General features: G+C 41.4%; 1 protein-coding gene across 2 annotated transcripts; it reads right to left on the bottom strand.

Annotated features, from left to right (window-relative positions):
* Positions 1 to 152: 152 nt before the first annotated feature.
* On the bottom strand, positions 153 to 11,275 carry LOC139416707 (small cell adhesion glycoprotein-like). 2 transcript variants are annotated; one of them, XR_011635116.1, is made up of 5 exons: positions 11,065 to 11,246; positions 3,206 to 3,251; positions 2,787 to 2,843; positions 2,014 to 2,502; positions 153 to 455 (listed from the first exon to the last, which is right to left on the bottom strand). XR_011635116.1 is itself a non-coding variant. In XM_071165689.1 (4 exons), the coding sequence occupies exons 2-4, from the start codon at positions 3,225 to 3,227 to the stop codon at positions 2,330 to 2,332; spliced, it is 252 nt and encodes an 83-aa protein (XP_071021790.1). In that variant the 5' UTR covers positions 3,228 to 3,251; positions 11,065 to 11,275; the 3' UTR covers positions 153 to 2,329. The 2 variants fall into 2 exon arrangements, 1 of the variants encoding a protein (XP_071021790.1); XM_071165689.1 differs by having other exon boundaries at positions 153 to 2,502; positions 11,065 to 11,275.
* Positions 11,276 to 17,424: the final 6,149 nt, after the last annotated feature.

Here is a 17,424-nt window from a genome sequence, read left to right as displayed (position 1 = left end):
TTCCGAGTGCTTTTCCATCATTTATAAAATCAGATTTGTGTCATGCATTAGGACTCAAGCAGCCCTGTATAAATCGTAAGAGGTGAAGAAATGTTTCGTGCATAAACACCTATGGCTTATAGCTAGCTGGATTAAGGACATTGAACACTGAGTGATTAAAAACTAACAAGCTTTATTGCCATGTCAGACCTGCAGTCTCAAATTGAGGTCTTTCATGCCACTTACTGCCTTTGGCAGATACTTCAGTAAGATCATACAAACACAAGATGGTGTATTTGGTAATAGTAACAGATACAAAACATTTCCTGTTTAGCTGCCCAGTTTTGAACTGGTAAATTATGTATAATGGCATGAGAATTAAAAAAAAATCTGTGCCTTCTACTGATCAAGAAATACAATTTCCCATTTAGCCCCCAGGAAAATATATACAGTGGGGAGAACAAGTATTTGATAACCTGCATATTCGACAGTTTCCTACTTACAAAGCATGTAGAGGTCTGTAATTTATATCATAGGTACACTTCAACTGTGAGAGACGGAATCTAAAACAAAAATCACATTACTCAAAAATCATACAATTAATTTGCATTTTATTGCATGACATAAGTATTTGATCACCTACCAACCAGTAAGAATTCTGGCTCTCACAGACCTGTTAGTTTTTCTTTAAGAAGCCCTCCTGTTCTCCACTCATTACCTGTATTAACTGCACCTGTTTGAACTCGTTACCTGTATAAAATACACCTGTCCACACACTCGATCAAACAGACTCCAACCTCTCCACAATGGCCAAGACCAGAGAGCTGTGTAAGGACATCAGGGTTAAATTGTAGACCTGCACAAGGCTGGGATGGGCTACAGGACAATAGGCAAGCAGCTTGGTGAGAAGGCAACAACTGTTGGCGCAATTATTAGAAAATGGAAGAAGTTCAAGATGACGGTCAATCACCCTCGGTCTGGGGCTCCATGCAAGATCTCATCTCGTGGGGCATCAATGATCATGAGGAAGGTAAGGGATCAGCCCAGAACTACATGGCAGGACCTGGTCAATGACCTGAAGAGAGCTGGGACCACAGTCTCAAAGAAAACCATTAGTAACACTATGCCGTCATGGATTAAAATCCTGCAGCGCACACAAGGTCCCCCTGCTCAAGCCAGCGCATGTCCAGGCCCGTCTGAAGTTTGCCAATGATCATCTGGATGATCCAGAGGAGGAATGGGGGAAGGTCATGTGGTCTGAGACAGAAAGAGAGCTTTTTGGTCTAAACTCCACTCACCGTGTTTGGAGGAAGAAGGATGAGTACAACCCCAAGAACATCATCCCGACCGTGAAGCATGGAGGTGGAAACATCATTCTTTGGGGATGCTTTTCTGCAGGGGACAGGACGACTGCACCGTATTGAGGGGAGGATGGATGGGGCCATGTATCGCGAGATCTTGACCAACAACCTCCTTCCCTCAGTAAGAGCATTGAAGATGGGTCGTAGCTGGGTCTTCCAGCATGACAACGACCCGAAACACACAGCCAGGGCAACTAAGGAGTGGCTCAGTAAGAAGCATCTCAAGGTTCTGGAGTGGCCTAGCCAGTCTCCAGACCTGAACCCAATATAAAATCTTTGGAGGGAGCTGGAAGTCAGCATTGCCCAGCGACAACCCCGAAACCTGAAGGATCTGGAGAAGGTCTCTGTAATTGCAAACAAAGGTTTCTGTACCAAATATTAAGTTCTGCTTTTCTGATGTATCAAATACTTATGTCATGCAATAAAATGCTAATTAATTACTTAAAAATCATACAATGTGATTTTCTGGATTTTTGTTTTAGATTCCGTCTCTCACACTTGAAGTGTACCTATGATAAAAATTACAGACCTCTACATGCTTTGTAAGTAGGAAACACTGCGATTTTGCAGGTTATCAAATACTTGTTCTCCCCGCGGTATATCTTTTTCTTTACCAATACAATCAGAAAATGAAAACCCTTCAGAGTTGACACATGGGGAGCAGATTTATAACAATTATGACGCCATCTTAGACATTCCCCCACAAGAATCTCATGAAGTCCTCCATCCACCAGTGTTAAAACAGTTCTTACTTTACACACAACTGTTATATTGTGAAACCATCAGTGTGCACACACTTTTACTAATTAATATCATCGCTTGCCCAGCTTATGTGCTTATACGTGATAGTGTATTCTCTTGGGTAAAATCTATGTAGGTCTTCAATTCCGCAGACATATGGTAGATGTCCATCAAAGATTGTCAGTTTGGCAGAGAACATTTTGTTAAACACCGACCCACAGTTCTCACATTCCTCCTCGTCATCAAGTTCAAATGAAGTACTCCTTCTTTTCATCAGTTACGATGTCACCGTGGGCCAGATCACAGTCCTCCCCCGGGGCAGGTTCTCCTGTGGTTCTGTAGGCACCCTTGTTGTGGCACAAGTACCGGTACAGAAGGAAACCCAGGCCAGCTAGCGTCAGTAGAACAAGTACGATGACGACTACAGAGAGAGAATAGAAGAGAGAGAAATGCTTTAAGAATAGGGACAGAAGTTCAGCTAAGGATAGATGCATACGCTTTAAAGGTAGACTCAGGGATATGACGTAGATGCAGAACGTAAACCGCACATGCGCATATACTAAGAGTGAAGTCTTGCATCTCAATATCTGCGGTGCTACTTGTGGCAACATTTTGTGGAGTCTACTTTCAAAACATAGGGTTTTGCACATTTTTGTTTTTATCACACTGAAGTGAAAAGAAAAGTTAAAATAAAATCAGGCCTACTTCCAATGACAGAGGAGTCCGTATGACTGGGAAGCGATGTAGGTCTCTTCTCTGTTGCTGAAGACATAAAACAATCCGTTTCATACTGTAGGCTGTGCTAGTATAAACATGAGAAATTGCATTTTCTCAATGCAGGGAAATCTGAACTGTATTTTATTACACAGTAATCTGCTTACAAAACGGCTAAACTCAGGTCCAGCCCATGTTTAATGACATAATGCAGTGCCTTAAATCAGAACGAAAGACAGAGCCGTCATGAAAAAGGGTTGTGTGTCATCAACTCTAGAGGAAAATATGGTTACAGTATTTCATTGATACACAGACTTCAAAATTCAAATAAACATATTTTGTCTTCTTTGTGAAATAAGTGCCATATAAAATGGCATTTCTCTAACACAAAAAAAGGACGTCCCACTTACCTGTCATGGGAATAGAAGTCATGGTGATTGATGTCAGATTCACAAGCTATGGAACAAATGAAAAGTACAGTACTTAGTACAGTCATTGTTTACACAACACACAAACTCAGACATAAAAGGCACTGTATTCCTAACCAACACAGTACTAAATTCTGTAGATACATATATCACATTATCTGGCGTACAGCCAAAGATGTTTGGTGTGCATTACTGGGCTTTGCAGGAAAGCCCTACACAAACCACCACAGATGTTTAAACTAATCTTCAAACTCTAGTCAGTGAAAAAAAAGTATCTTAGAAATGTCAGTTTCCAGTTGCAGGTGGTTCTACAAAAACCATAGAAAATTCAGAAAGCTATTAAATCCATGTTTTGTATTGAGTGAGATATGCCTCTTGCATGTGTGTAGATCTTTGTTTTGGTTGCACTGTGTGACGAACTGCCATCTAATGCTACACCTGGCCGTGCCGCATAAAAACTAGTAGTTCCTGCAAAGCTGCTGGGAAATGCTAGATGTGCGGCAGCTAAGATGACAGGGTACAAAACATGGATTTAATATACATTTTTTGTAGAACCATCTGCAACTTTATACTGACATTTCTAAGATACATTTTTTCACTGAATCGAGAACGATGAAAGTACAGCCAAGAACAGGTTAGTTGAAAAATCTATGGTGGCAGTTAGTGTGTATGAAGTTAATTAGTGGCTTTATTCAATATAAACAATTAAAAATGGGCAAAATATAAATCTATGCGTTTCTAATTCCTCTTCCTAAATGGGTATGCATTTATGACAAAATGTTAAGCATTATCGTTTTCATGATTGAGTATGCATAATGCCTGCTGATTTGAAAAAGAAATAGCAAAATGTTTATTTCATTTCCACAGTACTATCCAGTACAACACTGACACGTTTAAAAATGAAATGTAAAAGCTTAAATTACCAATAATTTCTCATAATTTACTTGTGACTGCATGAATTGTGACAAAATTAAAATGATCAATCAATGCTCAACTTTGCTATTTAGTTTCCTCATTGCTCCTTTGCGTTTTCAATGTATGTTAGACCTGTCAAACACGGTGGGCGGTGCTATGGTAATGTGAGGCAGAAGTGGTTGCCTGGGCTGGGCTTGCTAGCTATGCTCAGACAGAAATACTCTTAATTTCTTCAAGTATTTCTGGATCAGAGAGGAAGAGGCGAAGCTGTACTATATACTGAATAACTTGTGTGTATATATATATATATATATATATACACACACACAGTGTACAAAACTGATGTCACCTGTTTAAATCCACTTCCATCAGTGTAGATGAAGGGGAGGAGACAGGTTAAAGAAGGATTTTTAAGACTTGAGACATGGATTGTGTATGTGTGCCATTCAGAGGATGAATGGGTAAGATCAAATATTTAAGTGCCTTTGAACGGGGTATGGTAGTAGGTGCCAGGCCCACCAGTTTGAGTGTGTCAAGAACTGCAACGCTGCCAGGTTTTTCCACACTCAACAGTTTCCCTTGTGTATCAAGAATGGTCCACCACCCAAAAGATATCCAGCCAACTTGACAACTGTGGGAAGCATTGGAGTCAACATGGGCCAGCATCCCTGTAGTACACGTTCGACACCTTGTCGTCCATGCCCTAACGATTTGAGGCTGTTCTGAGGGCAAAGGGGGGTGCAACTCAATATTAGGAAGGTATTCCAAATAGTTTGTACACTCAGAGTGTAGATAATCTTTGCTATGCTGGCCAGGACAGCGAGTGAGCAAGAAATTAGTAGACAGCTCAGGCATGGTTCTTGCTGCAAGCAATATGATGGCTAGTATATGTAGTTACCACAGGGGACAGGCTTGTGGTAATGGCTGGAGCAGCAAAAGTGGAATGGTATCAAATAAATGAAACATGATTTGATGCCATTCCATTTGCGCAGTTCCAGACATTATGAGCCGTCCTCCCCTCAGGAGCCTCCACTGTTAGCTACTAGCTAGGTTAGATATGCTAGCTAGCTGGCCATGGTGAGGCAAGTCAACACATTTAAGAGATGAACAGAGACATAACCTACTAAAAATGATTCTGGTCTAAACAAATAAAATACATATATTTGACAGTGACAGAGAGCGAGGGAGAACGGCCCCTTTGGCCATTAACGTTAGTCTGAGTTAGTCCTTGGTGGGACAGTATTTACAAAAACTGCGGTTGTCATGTCATGGCACCATCAAATCAAATTTTATTTGTCACATGCGCCGAATACAACCTTACATGGAAATGCTTACTTACAAGCCCTTAACCAACAATGCAGTTAAGAAAAATACATACAAAATAAGAAATAAAGTAACAAATTAAAGAGCGGCAGTAAAATAGAGTCAATGAGTGGGGGCACCGGTTAGTTGAGATAATATATACATGAGGGTAGAGTTATTAAAGTAACTTATGCATCGATAATAACAGAGTAACAGCAGCGTAAAGGGGGGGGGGGGGGGGGGGGGGGCAATGCAAGTAGTCTGGGTAGCCATTTGATTAGATGTTCAGTAGTTTTATGGCTTGGGGGTAGAAGCATCTTGGACCTAGACTTGGCACTCCGGTACCGCTGCCAGTGCGGTAGCATAGAGAACAGTCTACGTCTAGTGGTACATCCCCTGGACAAGATGCTAGTCTTTCGAATGGCCTTATCCCCTATCTATCTATCTATAGTGCCAAGCAGAGATGCATCAGGTCCCATTTTTACAGTCTTTAGTATGACTAGGCCAGGGATAGAGCTGTCCAACCTTTAAATCTCAGCGAGGACACTAACCACAAGGGCACTGAGTTGGTTATGCAAGTCATACTGTAGGTGAAACTATATTGCATATTGATTTGTTCCATGTCGACTGGAAAATGAGGCATGCAAAATTAACCATCACAAATTGTTTTATTAAGGATATACACCGTACTGTACCCTTGGTGACCTGTGATGGAGACCTACAAGTAACAGTTATTCTTAGAATCACTGGTGTTCAACAAAAAAGTTACTACTGTAGGTTTCCAACATATGATTGGCAGAACCTCATTGAAGAGCAAGAACATGTCACTAGTGGTAACAAAGTGGCACTGTAATTTTAACTGAACACTTCAAGCAGTTCAGTGACAACATAAGTCTGCCCTCTTCCTCATCAGTAAAGTTAGAATTATAGGTATCATTGGGGACGATATTCCTTCTTAGTTTCTATCAGCCATGGAGACAGGTCATCAGCCAGAACTGCCTGTGAAAAAAGGAGTGCAAATTATGCTAAAAGATTAGAATAGATGAAAATCTAAAACACAGATCAATGTACAACTCATGATAAGTACACTAGTCACAATTAACATATCCTACTGTTTTTTTATAGTACAACAACTGTATGCTCCGGTTTAGTGCATGTCATAACCAATCATTCACTCAATTTACAGTTCAATTAGGTATTATAGCACAGGTGGTGTGGGGCATCTTTCAGACATTTTGGTGCCCCTCCAGCCCTTGCTTTCTAACCCGTCTGATGGTGGGCAGCAGCATCTGGAAGACAGGAGGGGCAGCGTCTGCTGGAGGACCTGCTGGGGTGTCCCGTACACAGCAATGACATCAGTTTCCTTAGGGTTTGAACACAAAATATATTAGTTGAAAGGCACACTGTCATGTCTGGGGCAAATGAGCTAATATAGAAAGGGATTTATTTTAAAATCAGACAACATGAACTCTTAAGAATCATTGATTCCAGTCCATATCAGATCTGCCCACTTATAATCTCTGGTACTGTCCCATGTGGGCTATAATAATGAAATACTGCAACGTTGACATTATTTACTGGCATTCAAACAAAAGCTTTACTTGCAATAAACAAAATGACAAACACAGTGGGGGAGGATCATAGGACTACAATATTAATATAATCTGTATTGCTCTTAAATTGAGGGAGTTTAATTAAGCTGGACCGGGATGCGCCGGGCTATGGCCCGTGACGTGAATGGGCAAAAGTGGTGAGGGAGGAGCGCCCTGCTCAAATCGAAAAGTAATCTGCACCACCAGGTCATATTGTCAACAAGACAGCATGGTTCATCGTTCAGAGACATACGTTTTCCATCAAAGTACATGTTAAAATTTTCAAACTAAGTTTACTTGTGAAGGCAGATAAATAACATATTACTTTTAGCCAAGAGAAAACACTTTGCATGTGAACAGGGCTTGTAAGTAAGCATTTCACAGTAAGATCTACACTTGTATTTGACGCATGTGACAAAAAAACATTTGATTTTCAACGTTCTTGACATACTACACTTTTGTTTGAGCAGACTTCGCAGTGAGCTTTGAACGGCGATCCCGGCTCACACCCGAGAGGCAGACGGTTTTTCAAAACAATGACTTTTCATCCGGTGCAATTTCCACCAACCCGGCCAGCTTAATCAAATCCCCTCATTATAATATCGCTGTAGCCCTCAATGCACCTTCCTCTGAAATGACAAGACAAAAAAAGCCACTTACCTAAAAGTGTTCCACGATGTCTTGTTGTGAAGGTAGCTAGCTCGCTAGACTAGCCAGTGGGCTAGCTATCTAACACAAGCCAGTAACGTTAGCCAGTAGTGCATAATAGCCAGCTAGCTACACTACAGGAAAAAAAGTCAAACATGTTATTCAAAAATGATGAGCATTAGAGGTCGACCGATTATGATTTTTCAACGGCAATACCGATTAAATCGGACGAGATTATTATATATATATATATATATATATATCACACACACACACATTTGTAAAATGACAATTACAACAATACTGAAACACTTATTTTATCTTTATGTTTTATATTATCCATTTAGTCTCAAATAAATAATTCAACATGTTCAATTTGGTTTAAATAATGCAAAAACAGTGTTGGAGAAGAAAGTAAACGTGCAATATGTGCCATGTAAAAAAGCTAACATTTAAGTTCCTTGCTCAGAACATGAGAACATATGAAAGCTGGTGGTTCCTTTTAACATGAGTCATCAATATTCCCAGTTAAGAAGTTATAGTTTGTGGTTATTATAGGAATTATAGGACTATTTCTCTCTATACCATTTGTATTTAATTTACCTTTGACTATTGGATGTTCTTATAGGCACTATAGTGTTACCAGCTTAATCTCAGGAGTTGATAGGCTTGAAGTCATAAACAGCGCTGGGCTTCAAGCATTGCGAAGAGCTGTTGGCAAACGCAGGAAAGTGCTGTTTGAATGAATGCTTACGAGCCTGCTGATGCCTACCGCCGTGCAGTAAGACTGCTCTATCAAATCATATACTTTATTATATTAGAATTAACACACAGCAATACGAGCCTTAGGTCATTAATATGGTCAAATACAGAAACTATCATTTCGAAAACAAAACGTTTGCTCTTTCAGTGAAATACGGAACCGTTATGTATTTAATCTAAATATTGCTGTTACATTGCACAACCTTCAATGTTATGTCATAATTATGTACAATTCTGGCAAACTAATTACGGTCTTTGTTAGGAAGAAATGGTCTTCACACACAGTTCGCAACGAGCCAGGCAGCCCAAACTGCTGCATATACCCTGACTCTTGCTTGCACAGAACACAAGAGAAGTGGCACAATTTCCCTAGTTAATATTGCCTACTAACATGCATTTCTTTTAACTAAATACGCAGGTTTAAAAAAAATACTTGTGTATTGATTTTAAGAAAGGCATTGATGTTTATGGTTAGGTACATTGGTGCAACGACAGTGCTTTTTCACGAATGCGCTTGTCAAATCACCACCCGTTTGGCGAAGTAGGCTGTGATTTGATGATAAATTAACAGGCACCGCATTGATTATATGCAACACAGGACAAGATAGTTAAACTAGTAATATCAACCATGTGTAGTTAACTAGTGATTATGTTAAGATTCATTGTTTTTTATAAAAGTTTATTGCTAGCTAGCAACTTACCTTGGCTCCTTGCTGCAGTCGCATAACAGGTGGTAAGCCTGCCACGCAGTCTCCTCGTGGATTGCAATGTAATCGGCGTCCAAAAATGCAGACTACCGATTGTTATGAAAACTTGAAATCGGCCCTAATTAAAAATCGGCCATGCCGATTAATTGGTCGACCTCTAATGAACATTAATATGGAGTTGGTCCCCCTTTGCTGCTATAACAGTCTCCACTCTTCTGGAAAGGCTTTGCACTAGATGTTGGAACATTGCTGTAGGGACTTCCATTCAGCCACAAGAACATTAGCGAGGTCGGGCACTGATGTTGGGTGATTAGGCCTGGCTCACAGTTGGAGTTCCAATACATCCCAAAGGTGTTTGATGGGGTTGAGGTCAGGGCTCTGTGCAGGCCAGTCAAGTTCTTCCACACGATCTCAACAAACCATTTCTATATGGACCTCACTTTGTGCACAGGGGCATTGTCATGCTGAAACAGGCAAGAGCCTTCCCTAAACTGTTGCCACAAAGATGGAAGCACAGAATTGTCTAGAATGTCATTGTATTCTGTAGCATTAAGATTCCCCTTCACTGGAACTGATGGTCCTAGCCTGAACCATGAAAAACAGCCCCAGACCATTATTCCTCCTCCACCAAACTTTACAGTTGCCACTCTGCAGTCGGGCAGGTAGCGTTCTCCTGTCATACGCCAAACACAGATTTGTCTGTCTGACTGCCAGATGAAGCGTGATTCATCACTCCAGGGAACACGTTTACACTGCTCCAGAGTCCAATGGCGGCGAGCTTTACACCACTCCAGCTTGGCATTGCGCATGGTGATTTTAGGCTTATGTGCGGCTGCTTGGCCTTGGAAACGCATTTAAGGATGCTGCCAATGAACAGGTATTGATTGTGCTGACGTTGAAGCCATAGGCAGTTTGAAACTCAGTAGTAAGTGTTACAACTGAGGACAGATTATTTTTATGCGGTATGCGCTTCAGCGGTACCGTTCTGTGAGGCCACTGTACTACTTAATGTTTGTCTATGGAGATTGCACGGCTGTGTGCTCAATTTTATGACAATCACGTGACATGCATCTAACCTACCGGTAGCTAAACACCCTGCTCTTCTGTGGGGTTTCACACTGATTGTTGTTGCCGGGATAGCCTAAAAACACACCACAATCGATACAGCTACTACCGAACATGACCATCGCCAGCAAGCACAACTCCACCCAGTGTTTGACTGACAATCAACACAAGTCGAAAAAACGATCATGCAAATGAGGAAACGAAATAGCGAAATTAAGCATTACGATTGATCATTTAAATTATGACAATCTTAAACCAGAGTATGGAAAAGCATTGTCAATTGAAAAAAATAATGTATTTGTCACAATTCATGCTATCACAACAAGAAAATTAAATGGCAAACATGAGAAATTATTTATAATTAAAATTATGTTTTTGGATGTGCCAGTGTTGTACTGGATAGTATCATGGAAATGATTCAAACACTGCTATTTATTTTTCAAATTTGCAGTTCTTTTTTTGCAATTCCATTTTTTTTTAAAACAAATACATACCCATTTAAGGAAAAGGAATTGCAAACATGATATAACATTTATAATTACCATTTGCACTTCCAATTGCGTTTTGGTAGCTAAATGCTCCCATATGTATGGGGCTTTCCTGTAACGCCCAGTAATGGACTAACCAGTTTCCCTTGTATCTATGCTAAATCGTCTCTAGGGTCAATTGACTTAGTTACCGAACTATCCGGGTAATAAAAAGCTGTAAAGGCTAGAATATTCTCATCATTTCCACATATCAAGCATTGATGTATTAAATCAGGGTGTCGCCTGGCATAGCCTGTTTACTGGCTACATCACACGTTTAATGCTGCCATTGTTCATCACACAGTTGTCTACGCAAATTTTACCTGAGGAAGTAGTTTAGCTAGCTGGATCTGCTGAGAGAAATATTTGCTTGCTGGTAACCTTCAGGCACACGACTTTAGTCCTTACAAAAATAACAACAGGTACAAAAATACAGTCGATAAAGCAAACTACCAACAACGAACAAAAACAGACGTGTATCCTCACAGCTCAAACTTTCCTGTAATCCCTTGCGCGTTCGTGAGACTCATGTGTGCTCGCCCCCGTGAAATTGCAAACCAGGTTCCCATCGCGATTTCTTTTCTGACGCCATACGGTATAAAAACGAATTCACGAGAGCTTGTGTAATTGTAATGTGATATTGTACCCCCTATCTCGATTGTCCATTGTTTGTAATCTATGTATGCTTGTGTTCCCTCATGTACTTTATGTATTGATTTGTTGTTAATAAAAATAATAAAAAAGGAGAGCTGTGATGGAAACAGGAAGTTTCGGTAAACTACCCAAATGTAAACTAAACTAAATACGCTAGACAAGGTGGAACCTTTTTGTGTCGTTAAAATGTATTATGCGAGAAATGTCGGTGGAAACGCTTTTATGCACAAATATTGATATAATAACCATTTCATCGAAGTAAATTTGGAATCACGTGACATGTTTTGCAGTCCCACTACGACTCGTCGGGAAAGCATGTAGTTTATTAGGCTATAAATTAAGTACATTATGATTCATTTCACAGGGTGGTGAACGTGCAAGGTGAATATCGATGGTCTTCTGGTGACATAATAATCGGTGTTTGGCTGCCGTTTGAGAAATACAAATAATCTCACTTTTTGGTCCATTATAATAGTCGCATAATGTAGGCCAGGACTCTAACCCTGTTCCTGGAGAGTTGCGGCCCTCTAGGTTTTAACATAACCCCAATCTAGCACACTTTATTCTAATAATTAGCTGGTTGATAAACTGAATCAGGTTAGTTACAACTGGGATTGGAGCAAAAACCTACAACAGTGTAGCTCTCCAGGAAAAGGTTTGAATTGGAAACCCCTGATCTAGGCTATATGTGCGCTGGCGAAACCGCACGTGCCAATACCAGAGTCACTCGCTCTATAACGCAATTTTTTTTTGTCAGAAAATCATCAGTAGAGTTGAAAATGCGATGAAAACACATTTAACTTGTACTTTTTATTCGGTACTTGGAATTTTTACCACAAAAGGTATGTTTATGTACACTACGTCATCACGCAAAGCCTTGTATCTGCAACAAGTCAATTTGATAATAATATCCTTTTGATGAGCCAACATGTAAATGTAGAGGGTATTTTACTTAATTATAAGGAATTCTTATCACTTTACAAAATCCCTGTAACACTTAAAGATTTTCTAATTGTTTTAGATGCCATTCTCCCAGGTGTTGCTTTATTATTCAGGAATGTGTCAAGACCTGATCCTCAGAAGATACCTATGATTAACCCTGTTGCCTCATCAATATTATTATTATTTTTCTTATTTTGGTCAATTCAACAACAATAGAGCTATTCAAATCAAATGTATATATATATAGCCCTTCTTACATCAGCTGATATCTCAAAGTGCTGTACAGAAACCCAGCCTAAAACCCCAAACAGCAAGCAATGCAGGTGTAGAAGCACGGTGGCTAGGAAAACTACCTAGAAATGCCGAAACCTAGAGAGGAACCAGGCTATGAGGGGTGACTAGTCCTCTTCTGGCTGTGCCGGGTGGAGGTTATAACAGAACATGGCCAAAATGTTCAAATGTTCATAAATGACCAGCATGGTCAAAAAATAATAATCACAGTAGTTGTCGAGGGTGCAGCAAGTCAGCACCTCAGGAGTAAATGTCAGTTGGCTTTTCATAGCCGATCATTAAGAGTATCTCTACCGCTCCTGCTGTCTCTAGAGAGTTGAAAACAGCAGGTCTGGGACAGGTAGCACGTCCGGTGAACAGGTCAGGATTCCATAGCCGCAGACAGAACAGTTGAAACTGGAGCAGCAGCACGGCCAGGTGGACTGGGGACAGCAAGGAGTCATCATGCCAGGTAGTCCTGAGGCATGGTCCTAGGGCTCAGGTCTTCTGAGAGAGAGAGAAAGAAGGAGAGAATTAGAGAGAGCATACTTAAATTCACACAGGACACCAGATAAGACAGGAGAAATAATCCAAATATAATAGACTGACCCTAGCCCCCCGACACATAAACTACTGCAGCATAAATACTGGAGGCTGAGACAGGAGGGGTCAGGAGACACTGTGGCCCCATCCGCTGATACCTCGGGACAGGGCCAAACAGGCAGGATATAACCCCACCCACTTTGCCAAAAACCTTCAACCTACATTATTCAAACCTTGTTTCAGCAGGATGTTGTATCTATGTCATGCCTTATTGGAACAGTTTTATTGATAATTTCTGTTGGAAAAAAGTTTGGATGTTGCCACAAATACCTACTTATTAACAAAATTATGTAAGTTTCTTTTAAAATTGTTCAGAAATATTATCCTGCCAACCACGATATGAAGAAGTTTAGGAACATATATTCAAATTGTACCTTTTATAACGAAGCAGTGTTTTTTTGGCATTGTATTCATTTATTTAATATTATTTGTTATTTATGTAACATTTTATTTAACTAGGCAAGTCAGTTAAGAACAAATTCTTATTTAGAATGACGACCTGGCTAAAGGCTTCCTGCGGGGACGGAGGCTGGGATTTAAAAAATTAAAAATACAATTTACCTACGATATTTTTTATTTAATTTAATTTCACCTTTATTTAACCAGGTAGGCCAGTTGAGAACAAGTTCTCATTTACAACTGCGACCTGGCCGAGATAAAGCAAAGCAGTGCGACAAAAACAACAACACAGAGTTACACATGGGATAAACAAACGTACAGTCAATAAAACAATAGAAAAATCTGTGTACAGTGTGTGCAAATTAAGTAAGGAGGTAAGAAAATAAATAGGCCAATAGTGGCAAAGTAATTACAATTTAGCAATTTACACTGGAGTGATATATGTAGAGATGAGGATGTGCAAGTAGAAATAAGAGTGTGCAAAAGAGCAGAAAAACAAATATGGTGATGAGGTAGGTAGTTGGTTGGATGGGCTATTTACAGATGGTCTGTGTACAGCTGCAGCGATCAGTAAACTGCTCTGACAGCTGACGCCTAAAGTTAGTGAGGAAGATATGTCTCCAACTTCAGGGATTTTTGCAATTTGTTCCAGTCATTGGCAGCAGAGAACAGGAAGGAAAGGCGGCCAAAGCAGGTGTTGGCTTTGGGGATGACCAGTGAAATATACCTGCTGGAGCTCGTGCTATGGTGGGTGTTGCTATGGTGACCAGTGAGCTAAGTCAGAGCTATACCTAGCATAGACTTATAGATGACCTGGAGCCAGTGGGTTAGCAACGAATATGTAGCGAGGACCAGCCAACGAGAGCATACAGGTCGCAGTGGTGGGTAGTATATGGGGCTTTGGTTACAAAACGGATGGCACTGTGATAGACTACATCCAATTTGCTGAGTAGAGTGTTGGAGGCTAATTTGTAAATGACATCGCCAAAGTCAAGTATCGGTGCGATAGTCAGTTTTACGTGGGTAAGTTTGGCAGCATGTGTGAAGGATGCTTTGTTGCGAAATAGGAAGCCGATTCTAGATTTAACTTTGGTTTGGTGATGCTTAATGTGAGTCTGGAAGGAGAGTTTACAGTCTAGCCAGACACCTAGCTATTTATAGTTGTCCACATATTCTAAGTCAGAACCGTCCAGAGTAGTGACGCTAGTCGGGCGGGTGGTTGCGGGCAGCGATCGGTTGAAGAGCATGCATTTCATTTTCCTAGCATTTAAGAGCAGTTGGAGGCCACGGAAGGAGTGTTGTATGACGTTGAAGCTCGTTTGGAGGTTTGTTAACACAGTGTCCATTGAAGGGCCAGATGTATAGAGAATGGTGTCGTCTGCGTAGAGGTGGATCAAATAATCACCCGCAGCATGAGCGACATCATTGACATATATAGAGGAAAGAGTCAGCCCGAGAATTGAACCCTGTGGCACCACCATAGAGACTGCCAGAGGTCCGGACAACAGGCCCTCCGATTTGACACACTGAACTCTATCTGAGAAGTAGTTGGTGAACCAGGCGAGGCAGTCATTAGAGAAACCAAGGCTGATGAGTCTGCCGATAAGAATACAGTGATTGACAGAGTCGAAAGCCTTGGCCAGGTCGATGAAGATGGCTGCACAGTACTGTCTTTTATCGATGGCGGTTATGATATCGTTTAGGACCTTGAGCGTGGCTGAGGTGCACCCATGACCGGCTCGGAAACCAGATTGAATAGCGGAGAAGGCACAGTGGGATTTGAAATGGTCAGTGATCTGTTTGTTCACTTGGCTTTCGAATACTTTAGAAAGGCAGGGCACGATGGATATAGGTCTGTAACAGTTTGGGTCTAGAGTCCGCTTTCCAATCTTTAGGAATCTCAAACGATATGAAAGAGAGGTTGAACAGACTAGTAATAGGGGTAGCAACAATGGCGGCGGATAATTTTAGGAAGAGAGGGTCCAGATTGTCTAGTCTAACTGATTTGTAGGAATCCAGATTTTGCAGCTCTTTCAGAACATCAGCTGTCTGGATTTAGGTGAAGGAGAAGCAGGGGGGCTTGGGCCAGTTGCTGTGGGGGGTGCAGAGCTGTTGGCCGGGGTTGGGGTAGCCAGGTAGAAAGCATAGCCAGCCTTGGAGAAATGCTTTTTGAAATTCTCGATTATCGTGGATTCATCAGTGGTGACAGTGTTTCCTAGTCTCAGTGCAGTGGGCAGCTGGGAGGAGGTACTCTTATTCTCCATGGACTTTACAGTGTCCCAAAACCTTTTGGAATTAGTGCTGCATGAATCAAATTTCTGTTTGAAAAAGCTAGCCTTTGCTTTCCTAACTGACTGTGTGTTTTGAATCCTGACTTCCCTGAAAAGTTGCATATCGCGGGGACTATTTGATGCTAGTGCAGTATGCCACAAGGTGTTTTTGTGCTGGTCAAGGGCAGTCAGGTCTAGAGTGAACCAAGGGCTATATCTGTTCTTAGTTCTACATTTTTTGAAAGGGGCATACCTATTTGAGATGGTGAGGAAAGCACTTTTAAAAGAACAACCAGGCATCCTCTACTGACGGGATGAGCTCAATATCCTTCCAGGATTCCCGGGCCAGGTCAATTAGAAAGGCCTGCTCGCAGAAGTGTTTTAGGGAGCATTTGACAGTAATGAGGGGTGGTCCTTTATGACCGCAGACTCATAAAGGACACAGGCAATGAGGCAGTGATCGCTGAGATCCTGGTTGAAAACAGCAGAGGTGTATTTAGAGGGCAAGTTGGTCAGGATGATATCCATGAGGATGCCCATGTTTACGGATTTGGGGTTGTACCTGGTAGGTTCTTTGATAATATTTGTGAGATTGATAGCATCTAGCTTAGATTGTAGGACGGCCGGGGTGTTAAGCAAATCCCAATTTAGGTCACCTAGCAGTACAAACTCTGATGATAGATGGGGGGAAATCAATTCACATATGGTGTCCAGGGCACAGCTGGGAGCAGAGGGGGGTCTATAACAAACGGCAACAGTGAGGGACTTATTTCTGGAGAGATGGATCTTTAAAAGTAGAAGCTTGAACTGTTTTGGCATAGACCTGGATAGTATGACAGAAGTCTGCAGGCTATCTCTACAGTAGATTGCAATTCTGCCCTCTTTAGCAGTTCTGTCTTGATTGAAAATGTTGTAATTGGGGATGGAAATTTCAAAAATTTTGGTGGCCTTCCTAAGCCAGGATTCAGACACAGCTAGGACATCAGGGTTGGGGGAGTGTCCTAAAGCAGTGAATAAAGCAAACTTAGGGAGGAGGCTTCTGATGTTAACATGCATGAACCCAAGGATTTTATGGTTGTAGAAGTCAACAAATGAGAGCGCCTGGGGACACACAGGGCCTGGGTTAACCTCAACATCACCAGAGGAACAGAGGGTACGGCTAAAGGCTAAAAGAACTGGTCATCTAGTGCTTTGGGAACAGAGAATAAAGGGAGCAGATTTCTGGGCATGGTAGGATAGATTCAGGTCATAGTGTACAGACAAGGGTATGGTAGTGTGCGAGTACAGTGGGGGTAAGCCTAGGCATTGAATGACGATGAGAGAGGTTGCATCTCTGGAGGCGCCAGTTAAACTAGGTGCGGTCTCCGCATGTGTGGGGGGTGGGACAAGGTGGCTATCTGAGGCATGTTGAGCAGGACTCGGGGCTCCGCAGTAAAATAAAACAATGAGAGCTGCCCTAAACAACAGTATACACGGCATATTGACATAGAGAGGCATAAAGCAATCACAGGTGTTGAGCTAAGACAACAGGTGAGACAACAACGG

This window comes from Oncorhynchus clarkii, chromosome 9 (assembly GCF_045791955.1).
Source record: "Oncorhynchus clarkii lewisi isolate Uvic-CL-2024 chromosome 9, UVic_Ocla_1.0, whole genome shotgun sequence".
In the NCBI taxonomy this organism is placed as follows: Eukaryota; Metazoa; Chordata; class Actinopteri; order Salmoniformes; family Salmonidae; genus Oncorhynchus; species Oncorhynchus clarkii.
Note: the sequence above shows the minus strand (reverse complement) of the source record. Positions and strands in the feature narration are given on the sequence as shown.

Coding starts and splice junctions, on each gene's coding strand:
- LOC139416707 (XM_071165689.1), bottom strand. CDS start 3,227: ATGACTTCTATTCCCATGACAG. Junction 2,844..3,205: donor GACTTCTATTCCCATGACAG/GTAAGTGGGACG, acceptor TTATGTCTTCAG/CAACAGAGAAGAGACCTACA. Junction 2,503..2,786: donor GGACTCCTCTGTCATTGGAA/GTAGGCCTGATT, acceptor CTCTCTCTGTAG/TCGTCATCGTACTTGTTCTA.